Below are 15,263 nucleotides of genomic sequence, written 5' to 3'. Positions count from 1 at the left end.
ATGATGCCCACTGATCATACTATGGGGTTGATTTGCTAAAGGCAAATAGACTGTGCACTTTTTGAAGGGCAGTTGCACTCTGCAAGTGCAGTTGCTCCAGGGCTTAGTATTTGAGGTAAAGCTTCACTTTGGAAAGATTACCCAATCATGTGCAAGGTAAATAAAAAAAACAGCATCTTCGCTTGCACATGATTGGATGATGGAAGTCAGCAGAGCTCCTGCTAATTTACTAAGCTCTGGAGCAACTGCTCTTGCAGTGTGCAGCTGCACTTTGCAAAGTGCACAGTCTATTTAACTTTAGTAAATCAACCCCTATGTCTGTGGAGGAGCAATGTTGTCACTCTAAAACTGGAAGTGTGTTAGGCTACTTTCACACTGAAGGCATTTTTCACATTTTAGCTCAAAAAATAGTGCCTGTAAAACTGCCTCCCATGCCACCCCAGTGTGGAAGCCTGAGTGCTTTCACACTGGGGCGGTGCGCTTGCAGGAAGTTACAAAAAGTCCTGCAAGCATCATCATTGGGGAGGTTTGGGAGCGCTGTATGTGAAAAGCTTTTGAAAAGCGCCGCAACACCAGCGGTTTTAACTCTTTCTTCAGCTGCTAGCAGGGGTTAAAAGCGCCCTGCTAGCGGCTGAAAAGCGCTGATAAAATTACGGTAAAACGCCACTAAAATGAGCAGCTCTTTACCGCTGGCATGGCCCCAATTTGAAAGTATCCTTAATACTACAGAATACTTCCCCTTTCCCCATTCCCAGGTGCTCTATAGTTCTGAGAGGAAATCTGAAAAAAGTTGATAAAGGTGTTAAAAATGATTGTAAACCTCTAACATCAACAATGAACACATTTTATTCTTCTATAATGTGTAATTGCTTCTATCCAAAGACATTTGTCAGCAAATCGCTATGTGGAATAACTGACAATCAAATTACTTACTCCAGTCCCGTGGATTTTAGAGATGCTTATATTGCTCACATTGCTTCTATTACATTGTTTGCTTTAATCAGACTATATGTGTTCACTCTGAAGCTGTATATATGTTTGCTAAAATACATGTTGCTAAAATGTGCATTGTTCCTAATCAGTTTAAAATGTTGCTACATTAACAAAATAGCTATTGTGTTTATTTTTTGGTACTTGGCAATAAGCAGCAACTAAATGACTGTAAACTTGACAAGACAACTATTTGTTATAGTGCTTCCAGACAATGAGCCTGACTGACAGCAATGTTTGAATGAAAAGTTTTGACAAGTCAGTTGAATGCACTTCCTTTATGCAGCCTTTCGCAATGTCAAGTTTACTCTGTGTCATTGAATAATGATTTCTAGGTAGAATTTTTCCACTTGAGAGGAGAAAAAAATATACTGAGGGAAAAAATGTATTTTAAATGGATCTTGAAAGCAGTTGGGTTGTAACGAAATCTTAAGCATACACATCTGTAGAATGTCAGGGGTGTTTTCAGCAATTCAGCAGCAAAAGGATCTTATTTTACCAGATGTTGGAATGCATTCCAAATACATTGCATTTACGTTGTATATAATATGTTTCATAACATATTGCTTAAATAAATGTTAGTCGTAATATTTAGAATATCGGAGCAGTGGCATACCACTCCACTTTTAATTTTGTTTTAAACGAAACAGATGCATATTTGACATTACAGCACAATATAGCTGATGGTTAATAGATGGGCCGTGGATGTTCTCCCTTGTCTTTTTGGGGGTTAAAGACTATAACAAAAGTTGTAATGTTGACATGTTGCAGAATTCATATTTGCTTGGCTGTCAGAAAAATTGGTGCTGAAAGTGTCAGTCCACCCAAAAGTGGTATTTCAGTGAATGCCAGTAGGCTGAAACAACAGAGGCTTTTAATTTCTCCTGGGGAGTCTTCTAGGGAAATTTCTGCACCTGCAGAAGATTTTCTACAGCTGACTTTGTAGGTCATGAATCTGCCATTGCTGGAACATAATTTCATTCTAAGCGTTATTTGTAAAAAGTTTTGGGGAAGGCACCAAAAGGAATACCATGGCTGGGTAAAGAGCCAATAATTCCAAGAGGGCAGACTTTTCTCTGAAGTACAATATCAGAAAGGTCACATCAAAAATTTGTATAAGCATGTTTCAAATTTATCCCCAAAATTCACTCTCCCCTTTTAGATTTTGTCTCAGCAGTCATAGGTTCTTTCACCTTGCTCCTATAGCAAGAAACAATTATTATTATTTACAAAAGACAAGTTCATTTTGCACTGCAAGTGCACTGAAAGTGCACTTTCAAGTGCAGTCGCTGTAGATCTGAGGGGAACATGCAAGGAAAAAAAAAAGCATTTTTGCTTGCACATGATTGGATGATAAAATCAACAGAGCTTCCCCTCAGATCTACAGCGATCTACAGCGAGTGCACTTACAAGTGCACTTGTAGTGCAGAGTGGATTTGCCTTTAGTAAATCAACCTGTTTTTTTTACTCAAAATGCTTCTAAAATTCTTGCACGGACAGGTAGTGGGAGGGCAGTTTTAATGATGTATGAGCAGCCCCCACAACTACATTTTCCCAGATTCTTTTTCCTACACACCATGTGAGGGTAGGTTCTTGGGAGTCAAAGAAACATCATTGTTTTGCTGGGAAATAACTCGATGCATGCATGTGGAAAGGAACAGAGCGAATGTGGAGTCTGTGGACTGTGGACAACAGTTATGCCCCGTACACACAGTCGGACATTGATCGGACATTCCGACAACAAAATCCTAGGATTTCTTTCCGACGGATGTTGGCTCAAACTTGTCTTGCATACGCACGGTCACACAAAGTTGTCGGAAAATCCGATCGTTCTGAACGCGGTGACGTAAAACACGTACGTCGGGACTATAAACGGGGCAGTGGCCAATAGCTTTCATCTCTTTATTTATTCTGAGCAAGCGTGGCACTTTGTGCAGCGGATTTGTGTACACACGATCGGAATTTCCGACAACGGATTTTGTTGTCGGAAAATTTTATATCCTGCTCTCAAACTTTGTGTGTCGGAAAATCCGATGGAAAATGTGTGATGGAGCCTACACACGGTCAGAATTTCTGACAACAAGGTCCTATCACACATTTTCCGTCGGAAAATCCGAACGTGTGTACAGGGCATTAGGAAGCTGGATGTGAAAGTGTGTCATTCTCCAAGTACTTAGAAAAATTCTGGAGTATGTGAAGTCTGGTTAATAGAGAACCCCCATGAAACTGCACTTTTGCAGATGTGTACTCTCTAAAGGAATAACAGAAACAAATCATAATATTCACAAAATTTAGTTAAAATTTTCAGATTATGGTAAAACATAAAAACTACATGCTATGTGACCTAGTTCTGCCTAAAAGCTAAAGTGGTTGCACAATATAGTACAGTAATTCCCCTACTTACGTATAAGTTCTCTTCCGGGAGCTCATTCGTAAATCCAACAAAGACTAGTGCTTGCAGCCAATGGCTGCGAGCGCTAATCAGTGTGTTCTGGTGGGGGGAGTTCCCCTGTCAGAACACAATAGCTGCGGAGATCACTGCACCAACATTTCTTGTGTTGGTACGGCGATCTGTCAGTTTTTTTTTTGTTCAGCTCTCTGGGATGAATGAAAAAAAAACTGCAAACACATGTTCACATCTTTGAAGGTTCGCAACTTGAAGGTTCATATGTAGGGGACTTAGTGTACAGAGGAATTATTAACTTTTTGGAAAGTTCTTCTAAACATTCAACTTATCACGATCTACCAATGGAAAAAATAGTATAACATACAAAAGAGGACCCTTATGCTAAAACTCCAACTTTGATACTTTCAGTTATTCACCTGGGTAAAGACTTTTGATTTTCCTGATCTACCTAATACTTCTGAGTTAATGACTCTGAAAGTACTAAAGTCAGAGGTCTTCATAGTAGCCAAGTAATGTTAATTTTCAAGAGGAAGTTAAAAATGGCATCTCCCTATTCTTCCTTCATAAGAGATTTATTTGAAGGCAGAGTTTATTAAATATGGTAGGCGTAGAACAGTGTATTATCATTGTGGGTGCTAAGTGGCAACTTTTAAGCCTGAAGGCAGAACAGCTTTGTAAAAATTTTAGTCAGTGGTGCAGACACTCAAACTGATATTTTGGTTTTACCAGTAGGTTTGATACAGGTTATTTCCGTGGATTGTAAGGCCTTTTTTATAAAAAGTGATATACTGATTGTCTCTCAGAGCTATATGTTGGAGACCTTGGTTTGGGAACAAAGCAGAAAGAAGTGGGTGGACAACTTCTAAGGCCCCTTTCACACATGCGGACTGTTAAGGTCCACCTGTCAGTTTTTTTTAGGCGGACCTGAATAGACGCTCCATGCAGTTCTATGGAGTGATGGATGTCAGTAGTGTCTGCTGATATCCGCTCCGCTAAATTCAGACGGATGGAAACCCTATTTTCCATCCATCTGGTGGATTGGATGAAAACAGACAGGTGGATCCGTTTTCATCCGATCCCCTATAGCGGAGATCTGACAGGTCCGTCTTTCCACAGTGAGCGGATATGGACCTGTCATTTGCCCGCTCAGCGGGGATCAACGGATCGATCCCTGCTGAGCAAACGGTGTCCATGAAAATGGACACTTGTGTGTAAAAAGGGCCTAAGACTGTACAAAATTAAAACAGCTCTGTAGTGGGGTAGGTGGGTAGTACATATTGTGGCAAACAAAACCAGAGGGCCTGGAGTGTGGTCTGCTACTAAATTTGTATGCTTGTCAGGATGCTTTTTCTTTTCCTTTTGGTCTCTGGAGCTTGCCTAGGCAGAGTGAGTGTAGGCATCCTGCCCACCACTGCATGCCATGATTTTTCCTGGCTGGAAAATTAGGTGCCCTAAATACAAGATAAGTGGGGATGCAGTGCATCATCTTGAACTGTAATAAACAGGATGTAGAGCGGTCTTGGAGAAATAAAAGTCAGCTAAGGCTTGCCAAAAAGGGATTCCTGTTGAATCAGACAAAATCTGAGTTGTGCGTGATTCTGCAAGCACCACTTTGCTCGCCAAAAGTCGAATGAACAGGATAAAAAATGATCAGCCGAACAGTGACTACATTCTATAAGATGCAGTCACACTTCTGTAGTGCCACTGCATTTGGGCAGGTGCAGATGCCTTGGCTGCTGAATAAAAAAACTACAATTAGCATGGATGGGGAAATCGATTGAAAGTCGAGCTGTGTACAGCTAGATTAAATTTTGAAAAATGAATTATTAATGGACTGTTTATGCAATCCTTTCATTTCTGACCAAAAACAGTATTTTGCTTGTTAGCAGTAGCAGTATAACAGTCAAATAAAATGGTCTTTAGGGTAAAACTAAGTTACGGTACATTAAATCTGAAAGTAAAAAAAAAAAACTATACTTGCAGTGAGGTTTCTTCAAGGGGTAAATGCTCATTTTAGGTTACCTTTAAAAAGCACTTTTATTTACCTTATCTCTCACTCCCACAGGCTCCCTCACTCCATACAACTGGTACCCGAAAAGCTACTTCATCCGTCAGTCACACTCTAACATCATCACACACAATGCAGGACCAGCAGTACTGTATTGTAAATGAGGGCACTGAGGGCCCACCCACAACCCACAGCATAAGCGAGAAAAGGAGAGTGCTGGCTGAGAGGGGAGGGAGGGATAAGGTACGTAAAAACAATTTTTAATCATATCCTAAGCAAAAATGAGCATTTAACCCTTGCAGTGAGGGAGGAGCCCCACTGCAAGGGTAATTTTTTTTAATATCCCCAGAGTTCAAGTTTAGAGCACAATTCATACCTGAGCGTTTTCAATATACAAACTGCCCAGCATTAAAAATGCTGTTGTTTTAAATGGTACCTGATTATAGCTTAGTGCTCGCTCACCTGTCACTAAACACCTGTTGCTCAGAAAAGTACAGTAGCTTCTTTTCAGGCAAATTGGCATTTTTGTCCCTATAGAATTCAATAAAAGCACCTGAAAAATCATTCAAACGTGCATATTGCACAGTTTTCAGGTGCTCCTATGTGTCTATGTGGTCAAAAAATGCAATCCTGTCCCAAAGCAGCTGCTGTACAGCAAAACACTCCTAAAATGTATGAAGAAAAATGCACAAAAAAGCACAGAAAAAAAGCCTTCAAAATCACCTGAATACACTGCACTCAAGTGTGAATGTAGCCTAAATATATTCTTAGTACATGCATATTTTGTATTATTTCCAAAACAATCAGGAAAGTAATGTCGTTTATACAGGGGTTGATTTTCTAAAACTGCCAAATCTGGTGCAACTGGTCATGGTAGCCAACCAGCTTCTAACTTCAGCTTGTTCAATTAAGCTTTGACAAAAAAAAATATTGAAATTAATTTTTTTCCATGCATAGCTGCACCAGATTTTGCAGTCTGCATGGTGCATGGTAGCCAATCGGCTTCTAACTTCGGCTTGTTCAATTAAGCTTTGACAAAAAAAAATGTTGAAATTAATTTTTTTCTATGCATAGCTGCACCAGATTTTGCAGTCTGCAGTTTTGGGAAATCAAACTCACACTGTTTTTATATTGTCACCCTTGTACATAAAGTACTTTGTTTATAAATGTGTATGACCGGATTTCTTTTTTAAGACTTGTGAAGTGTGAACATGTAGAACAGTGCCAAGTCTCATGTAATGACCTACCTCCAGCTTTAAAGGAAAGCTTTCCCAAGAGAAATATGGTGGTTGCCATTCACCAAGTATTATGCTAACCCTCTGGATTCCATCTTTTAGGTCACTGACCTAAAACAAGTATACAGATCAGGAAAGACAGAACAAAAGCAGGACTTCTTATCTGCATACTTGTTCTGGGTCAGTGACATAAGCTATTGAATTTGCAAGGTTTAGGCTACAAGCATTTTCATATTGAGAAATGGGCAAGGGAAGCCTCCATGTGCCTCTCAGGAAAGCTTTCTATAAAAATGTGTTAGCTAGGGTTGGGCTTGCAAAGTGCACAGTCTATTTGGCTTCAGTAATTCCACCCCAAATAGTTGTCAGCCTTTCACATCAAGTAGAAAAATAACAGTTCTTCTGGTAGGATCTCCAGATATTAAAACTGAAGGGACTCTAAAACTGGTGAGTTAATGCTAATGACAGACTGCATCGTATATGTTTTTATTTTGCCTATAGTTAAAATGTAAATATTATTTACATTGTCTTGCTTGTTATACATACTACCAACCAAATTACCAGCAGACTAGCAGGCAATGAAGTAGCTCCTCATCCCCAATATAATCATATGACTTTATTGAAACTCAGTGTTCTGCCATTGGAATAGTTTTATTGTTCTTTGCACTCAAAGCTTTAGAATGACTTCCATTAAACTGGGCCGTTTGGCAAAAACATTTACATTTTATGAGCATTATTAATTAAACTAAATGTCTTATTTTGCTAATTGACTATTTATATGCATGCATTTGTGATTTTCTTTAGGCAATGTATAGCAGCAACATAAATTGTGAACAAGAGTTTTATAATGTATCACAGTAGAATGTTAAAGCATCAATACTAAATGTATTTCATTCCTGCATAAATGCTCCATAGCTAGGAAATACAGCAAATGGGAGCATAGATATATAGTTATGCAGGTTTCCAAAACAATCCTACTTTTTAGTTGATTTACCATGCACAATTCCTTTGAAGGTTCAAAGAAAACCTTATATTAGATAAACAGAGGCTGCCTTTGCTGAGCTCTTTTTCTGGTAATGATATGTGCCTGAATGTACTTAAGTACTTTGAAGCACTGACCTGAAAGAAGTATGGGTGGAAAAAGTTGTGACTTTACTCTTACTTTCCTTATCGGCGTACATGTTTCAGGTCAAAGGCACAAAGCCAGAAGTCAGTATAGCAGCCAGGCATTTGGCATTATAAGATCATCAGGGGCTTACCCTATACATAAGATCATCAGGGGCTTACCCTAAATTTTCTAATGACAGGTTTCCTTTGAGGCCTCATTTACACCTGAGTGTTCTGTAGTTCAAAATTCCAAAATGTAAAATCCCATGTATTTCAGTGGTGGCAGTTCACATATGAGCATGCAGGTGCTTGAAGCTCAAAGCCTGATGCTTCAAGAGCTACATGAACTCTTTTTGAACGGGCATTTATGACTTGAACTCTATGGGACTACCTGAAAATGCACCAATCAAGTGTTTTCATGTGTATTTTCAGCTAGTCTCCTTCATTTAGTGCTTTCCATTGGCAAAAAAAAACATGAAGCTTGACTATATATGTAAAATGTTTGAAATAAGCTTTCAAAATGCTTGTATTTGTGTGCAAAAACTCTCCACAAAAAAGCCTAAAAATTGTGTGAATGTAACCTTAAAAAGAGTTTTTAAATTCTGCTGGACCTTTATCCTCTTGTCTACTAACGTAAACTGTAAACCGTATCCTGGACTATAGGAAGACTTACTGCTCAGAAAACAAATAAATTCTTGTTATGGTATTCACCCAGTAAAGTTGAACAAAGGTTGAACATGAAGTTCTAACTCACTTGTTTGCATGTTTACACATGACAAGACTATTTAGACCTCCAGATTACTAAACACGTACATCTTCCTGGTATGATAAAAAGGGAGAGAGGAGGAGCACAGTATAAAAGAGGTTATCATGTTGACTTATCAACAAGGGGCCATTGGCTACCAGGACAGGTCTTCTATGTTGTCCAATTGATAGAAACCAGCTGGCAGACTTGGAGGACATTGGCGTGCATGTTTACGGCCTTTTTAAAAATGGCTGGAGCGGTCATTTCCAAAATAACTATGAAGGCTTACATAAAGCTAATTAATGGAAAGGTATTCTTGGACTTCTGGGAACTCAAAAGATAATATAAAAGGGTGTTGGTTGGGGAAATGACTGGACCATACTGGTGCTGCTGTCTGTTAACTACCACAAGGCATACTGCACACTAAGGATCTAGGAAACAGTGTGTGACGTTGGCTTACAGATCAGCAACTGTCAGATTTCATGTGACTTCAACAGTGGCAGTTTCTGTATATGGTTCTGTTTAAATCAGATGGATTATCATGGCATGTGAAGTCACCTGTATCTATATGGGTTATTATATTATACTTTGTATTCATCTTCTTCTTTAGTAATAGTGGTCTGTAAACCTGATTTTAATAACAAAATCAAATAAAAATGTTAAAAAAAACTTATTGGAATTTATAGGGCAACACATGTAATTCTCAAATCAGTCACTTTGATAACTAAGCTTAAAGTAGAAGTCCACCCTAACACTAAAACCCCTGCATCTACAGACATCCACGATCTAACACTAACCTATCTAGCCCTGTAAAGAAGAAATCAGTATACATACCTTTTTTGAAGCCGATCCCACTCCCCATTCATTTCACAGCCATTGTTTGCTGTGTCCTCTGCAGAGCTTCCACCGCTGGAGACCGGATCAGATTGGCTTCAAAAAAGCATGTATACTTATTTCTTCTTTACAGGGCTAGATAGGTTAGTGTTAGATCGTGGATGTCTGTAAATGCAGGGATTTTAGTGTTAGGGTGGACTTACACTTTAACCATAAAAGCAACAGATAAAAAACAGAGAGAAAAATGAATGAATAAACTGATGTTGTGAAAAAAATAGAAAGTGAAAAGGAGATATTGCTAGCAAGCAGAGGCTGAGCATGTTTAATAAATGTACTGTAGATTTTCCTTAGTTATATATACATTACATTATGAGGGCCACATGGAAAACTTGGAAAAGTCTTCCAATGCTTTTGCCCTGTAAATAGACACCAATGAAATATACTTTCTTTATTTTTCAATCAATGTGCATACCCTAGGGGGGGTTCTGGGCAACTATCATGTGCCCTTTACCCCTTATGCTTGTTTATATTTCAGATATAGTAGCCTAGTGATGGAATATAACCTAATAATCAAGCACTTTGTTGCATACTTGTTCTTTTCAATTTCAGTAATAGGGCTTATTTTTTCCCAAACCTATATATGTAAAACACTTATGATTTATATAGAAACAAAAACCATCAGTTACATAACAGTAATGTGTTGTGTCAGGGGATTTAGACAAATAGTCAAATGGAAAGAGAAGGAAAGCAATTTTTGAAATTGCTTTTGTAGGATTATATTAAATACAGAAAGTCTGTGTTTTTAAAACAATGAAAAGTGCATTTACAAAATGTAGGTCATGCAAACACTCTATACTTTCATGAAAATACAGACTTGCGTGTTTTGCTGGCATCAGACAAATTTATGTGCTTTGTACAACCACTTAAATCATTAATACCATAGGGAATCTCAATGGTTTTGTTACATCTTGTGCTGAATAAAGTAACATATCAGCAAGACATTGTTAAAGCAACTGCAACCTTTAAGATCTGCTTCATTCTTGTGATCAGATAATAAATATAACTATTGGGTATTGGAATTCAAAATTGAATTTAGTCAATCACCATACCGAAATTAAAAGACATCTAGTCTAATTAATTAAAATTAGGTGCAGATGTCAACAATGTAGTTGCCCTCATCTACCGATCATATTTCTGCTTCGGGCATTTTAGAGTAGTCTGTCTAATGGATGTTGATATCTGATTTACTGCAGTGGATTCTTGCTCATTTCCTGCTTAATAGCCATTACTTGATTGGCAATGTTTACAAAGTGTAAGTAACATCAACAATTTATACTCCAAGTCTGTCATTCTATATGACTGGAAAATGAAATGGATCTGTTTTGGATTCTTGACTCTTTACATCTTTTGTTAGATGGTTATCCATGAGTTAGGTAGGCAACAAAAACTCCCTTCATCTAAAGGGTTGTACACATGGGCCGAATATTGGGCAGCATCGGTCGGTTCAATAGAAACCGGACGACTTGCGGCCTATGTGTACAGCAGTTGGTATGACAGAAACCTGCTTGCGTCGAAGGGGCAAGACCAAAAAAGGTCTCCCGATTGGCATCCAATTAGTGCTTTCAGCCAATAGCAGTCCCCCTGTCAAAACACAATAGCTTAGAGTCAGAAACCATGAAATTAGACCGAGACAGAAGTACAGTTAAATCACACTTGTTTAATAATAAAAGTAAAAAGTACAAATGGACATAAAAACATAGCCAAAGTTCAGTAACTGAAACGGATAGTCAGCCAAGCCAGAAGTCAGGGATCAATGTAGTGGAACAGTAAGCAGGATCTGGGGCCAGAAGGGATTCAGCAAAGCACAAACAGGAAGGCAGGAGATAGTCTCTGTGATGTTGACCAAGGCAAAGGCAGAGATCCACTGGGCTGAACGACTTAAGTAGGCAGGACTGGTGAGCAGGATATCATCAACAGTTGAGTAACAGTGGAGAGATATAAGCTGGCAATTAGCCGACAGCTGAGTGGCCAGCTCTAAGAATGAAGGGCTGAGCCCAGCCCTGACAGTACCCCCTCCTCAACGACCCCTCCCCTCAGAGGACCACCAGGCTTGAGGGGAAAACGTCTATGGAACTCACAGAGGAGGAAAAGGGCCTGCACGTCTGAGGATGAGACCCAAGATTGTTCCTCCGGACTGTACCCCTTCCAATGCACCAGGTACTGTATGCACCCCCGGGAACCTATGGGAGTCAACAATGGACTGTACTTCATACTCCTCATGGTTCTCAACCTGTGCGGGGTGAGGACATGGCACCGAGGTGGGAAAGCAGTTGCAGACCAAAGGTTTTAATAAGAAGACATGAAATACATTTGAAATACGCATATTAGAAGGAAGGTCTAATGCGTAAGCCACTGGGTTAATCCTGTGAAGAATACAGAAAGGCCCAATAAACTGAGGTGAGAACTTCAGTGAGGGAACACGAAGTTGGAGGTTGCGAGATGACAGCCAGACCCTGTCCCCAACCTGGTAGGAAGGCACAGGCAGGCGTCTTCGGTCAGCATGAAGTCTGTACCTATCATTAGCATGTCGCAAAGCCTCCTGGATTTGTGCCCAAGTGGAACGAAGACCACGGAGATGCTCCTCTAACACAGGAATACTCTGCGGAACAAATGAGTCAGGCAGCCATAGTTCGCCAAAAATGGGGACAATCGGGAAGCAGAATTCAAGGCACTATTGTGAGCAAACTCTGCCTATGGTAATAGGTCTGAGCATTTGTTATGATGGTCAGAATGTAGGAATAGCTCCAAGGACTGATTGGCTCATTCTGTGGCCCCATTAGACTGTGGGTAATACGCAGAGGAAAAGGCAAGCTGAATTCCCAACTGTGCACAGAAGGCTCACCAGAACCAGGACACAAACTGACTACCCCTGTCCGAGACAATCACCTTGGGTAGCCCATGTAAGTGAAAGATCTCCCGAGCAAAAATGGAAGCCAGTTCCTTAGAAGTGGGCAACTTCTTAAAAAAAAAGTCAGCAGCTACAAACACTGTAGCTGCTGACTTTAAATAAGTACTTACCTGTCCTGGGTGCCCGCGATGTCGGCCACCCGAGGCGACCCATCCCTTGGCTCTCGGGTCCCTGCACCGCCATCCTAGGTAAGGGAAACAGGAGCCTTGGGGCTTCACTGCCAGTTTCCTACTGCGCACGCCCGAGTGGCGCTCCACTCTGTGAATGGCCCCGTGGTGTTCTGGGAACACACACAGTTCCCAGAAGACAACGGAGAATTGTTGAGACAAAGTGCCAGCCCTTACATTATTAATATCGGGTAAGAATGAGACCATGTAATTGAAACTTGACAAGAATAGAGATCACCGCGCCCTTCTGGGAGAGAGGCGTTTAGCCTCAGACAAGAATGTGAGATTCTTATGGTCAGTAAGAATGAGAACCGGCGCAGTGGTACCTTTGAGGAGATGTCTCCATTCTTTCAGGGCTAAAATGATCACCAACAGCTCCCTGTCACCAATCTCGTAATTGTACTCCACAGGTGACAATTTCTAGGAAAAGTAGCCACAAGGATGCATAGCGCTCTCAGAGGTAGGACTTTGAGACAGAAGGGTGCCAACTCCAGTCTCAGGAGCATCAACCTCAAGGATAAAAGGTAACGTAGGATCAGGATGTGCCAACACAGGAGCAGAAACAAATGCAGCCTTGAGACTCTCAAAGGCCTTAATGGACTCTGGAGACCAACTCTGTGGGTTACCATGCTTTCTGGTCATATCAGTCAAGGGCGTGACCAGAGACAAAAAGTTACGAATAAAACTTCCGATAATAGTTGGCAAAGCCCAGGAAACGCTGCAGGGGATGTAAACCCACAGGTCTGGGCCACTGTAGGACTGCCGAAAGTTTCTCTGGGTCCATCAAAAAACCAGTAGAAATGACACAACCCAGGAATTTAACCTATTCATGATGGAACTCGCATTTCTCCAGTTTACAATATAGATTGTTCTCTCTTAGTTTCTGAAGCACACAACAGACATCTGTGTAGTGGCTCTCCAGTGACTTGGAAAATATGAGGATATCATTAAAATAAACCACAACACATAACTGCAACAAATCTCAGAGGACATCGTAAATAAATTCCTGGAAAACTGCCGGGGCGTTACAAAGGCCAAAAGGCATCACAAGGTACTCATAATGGCCTGTTCTGGTATTAAACACAGTTTTCCACTCGTCGCCCTCCTTAATCCTCACGAGATTGTATGCCCCTCTCAAATCAAGCTTTGTGAAAAACATTGCTCCCTTGAGGTGGTCAAATAACTTCGTAATCAATAGAATCGGATAGGCATTCTTAATCGTGAAACGATTGAGACCCCTATAATCCAATACAAGGTCTCAGTTCACCACTCTTCTTCTTCACAAAGAAGAAACCAACACCTGCAAGCGATGAGGATTTGCGGATCAATCCTCGAGAAAGTGCGTCTGCAACATACTCCTCCATGGCCTTATCCTCCAACACGACAAAGGGTAAACCTGGCCACGGGTCATGGCACCAAGTTGAAGTTCAATTGCGCAATCATACAGCCGGTGTGGAGGAAAAATACCGGCTTGACCTTTGTCAAAGACGTAGCTAAAATCGCGGTACTCCTCTGGCAGGGAGGGGAGTGAAGAGGTGCACAGGACTTTGGCTAGCTTCAGGAAGCATGTTTCACTGCATTGTGGCAACCAGGAGAGAACCTCAGCATGGAGCCAATCAAAAGAGGGGTTGTGCATCTGTAACCAAGGATAACCAATAACCAACAGAAACTTAGGTGAGGAAATAACTTGAAATTGGATTATCTCATGGTGAAGAGCCCCTATGGCCATGGACAATGAAACCGTCTCATGAGTCACATGGGCAGGCTGTAGAGATCTCCCGTCAAGAGCCTCAATGGCAAGTGGAGTGTCACGCATATATATGCACAAAATATATATATTTCAATGTCAAAAGCAGCCAGCACAGTTCGTTGATCGCCGAACAAAAAAAATATATAGTCCAAAATGCAGCGCTAGTGTAAATAAAACCGTTCAATCAAGGAAGATGAAGAGAATATGAAGAACCTTTCACCACTTCCAGTGTGCTTAGGAGAAAGAAAGCACTCAGCACCCAAGTGTGTCTCAACCTGCTAACCAGATATCAGTTTATAATGAGCCTCAAATCAATCAATCACATGAAGTGTTGGTATCACTCTCTAAGGGGTCAAAAGTGGTCAAAGGACTCAGTATTCAAACGACATATAGCCACCATTTGAAAGATTTCCAGAGGCAGGGCTGGAGTCATGGATTGTCACTTCTCAGCAATAGCAGCGTTAAACTTAAACATGCAAAGAAAATCAAGGCGGCAAAAAATAGTGAAACCCGCAAGGTAAAGAGAATGAATTTATCGTAGTTCACTTACAGGTATGTAGAAGATACAGTCATCATGATGAAAGTCAAAATCCTTGATGGTATCCGAGAGACCATGAGAAAAAGCAGCCACGAGGGCCTCATTGTTCCACGCAACCTCTGCTGCCAGAGTACGGAATTCAGTGGCGTAGTCTGCAACAGTTCTCATACTCTGTTTGATGGACATGAGGCACTTGGCAGCCAAAGTGGAGCGTGCGGGAACCTCAAATATCCTTTTAAACAAAGCCACAAACTCAGGGTAGCTCAAGACAACAGGTTTTTGCGTCTCCCATAGAGGGTTTGCCCAGGCCAAGGCTCTCTCAGAAAGCAAAGATATCATGAAACCTACTTTGCGTCTGTTTGTGGGAACGGCCTGGGGCAGCATCTCAAAGTATATCTCAACCTGGTTGAGAAACCCTCTGCATTGGACTGGATTGCCCCCAAATCGCTGGGAGCGGAACCAGACATACCTCTTATAGAGGTAATACTAGAGGCTGGTGCCTGCACAGAGACTGGAG

General features: G+C 40.8%; 1 protein-coding gene across 9 annotated transcripts in view; it reads left to right on the top strand.

The window, feature by feature from the left end:
• TOX (thymocyte selection associated high mobility group box) overlaps positions 1–15,263 on the top strand; it is a 392,368-nt gene that overhangs the window by 70,507 nt on the left and 306,598 nt on the right. For 4 of the 9 annotated variants that reach the window (XM_073631671.1, XM_073631670.1, XM_073631673.1 and 1 more), the window contains one exon: positions 5,463–5,648. The exons of the other annotated variants lie outside the window; for them this stretch is intronic. In XM_073631671.1, the coding sequence (XP_073487772.1) occupies positions 5,463–5,648 (186 nt within the window). The remainder of the gene's footprint in view (positions 1–5,462; positions 5,649–15,263) is intronic. 9 annotated transcript variants of the gene reach the window in all.

Source organism: Aquarana catesbeiana, linkage group LG05, assembly GCF_042186555.1.
Source record: "Aquarana catesbeiana isolate 2022-GZ linkage group LG05, ASM4218655v1, whole genome shotgun sequence".
NCBI classification, from domain to species: Eukaryota; Metazoa; Chordata; class Amphibia; order Anura; family Ranidae; genus Aquarana; species Aquarana catesbeiana.
This window is presented reverse-complemented; position numbering and strand designations above follow the sequence as displayed.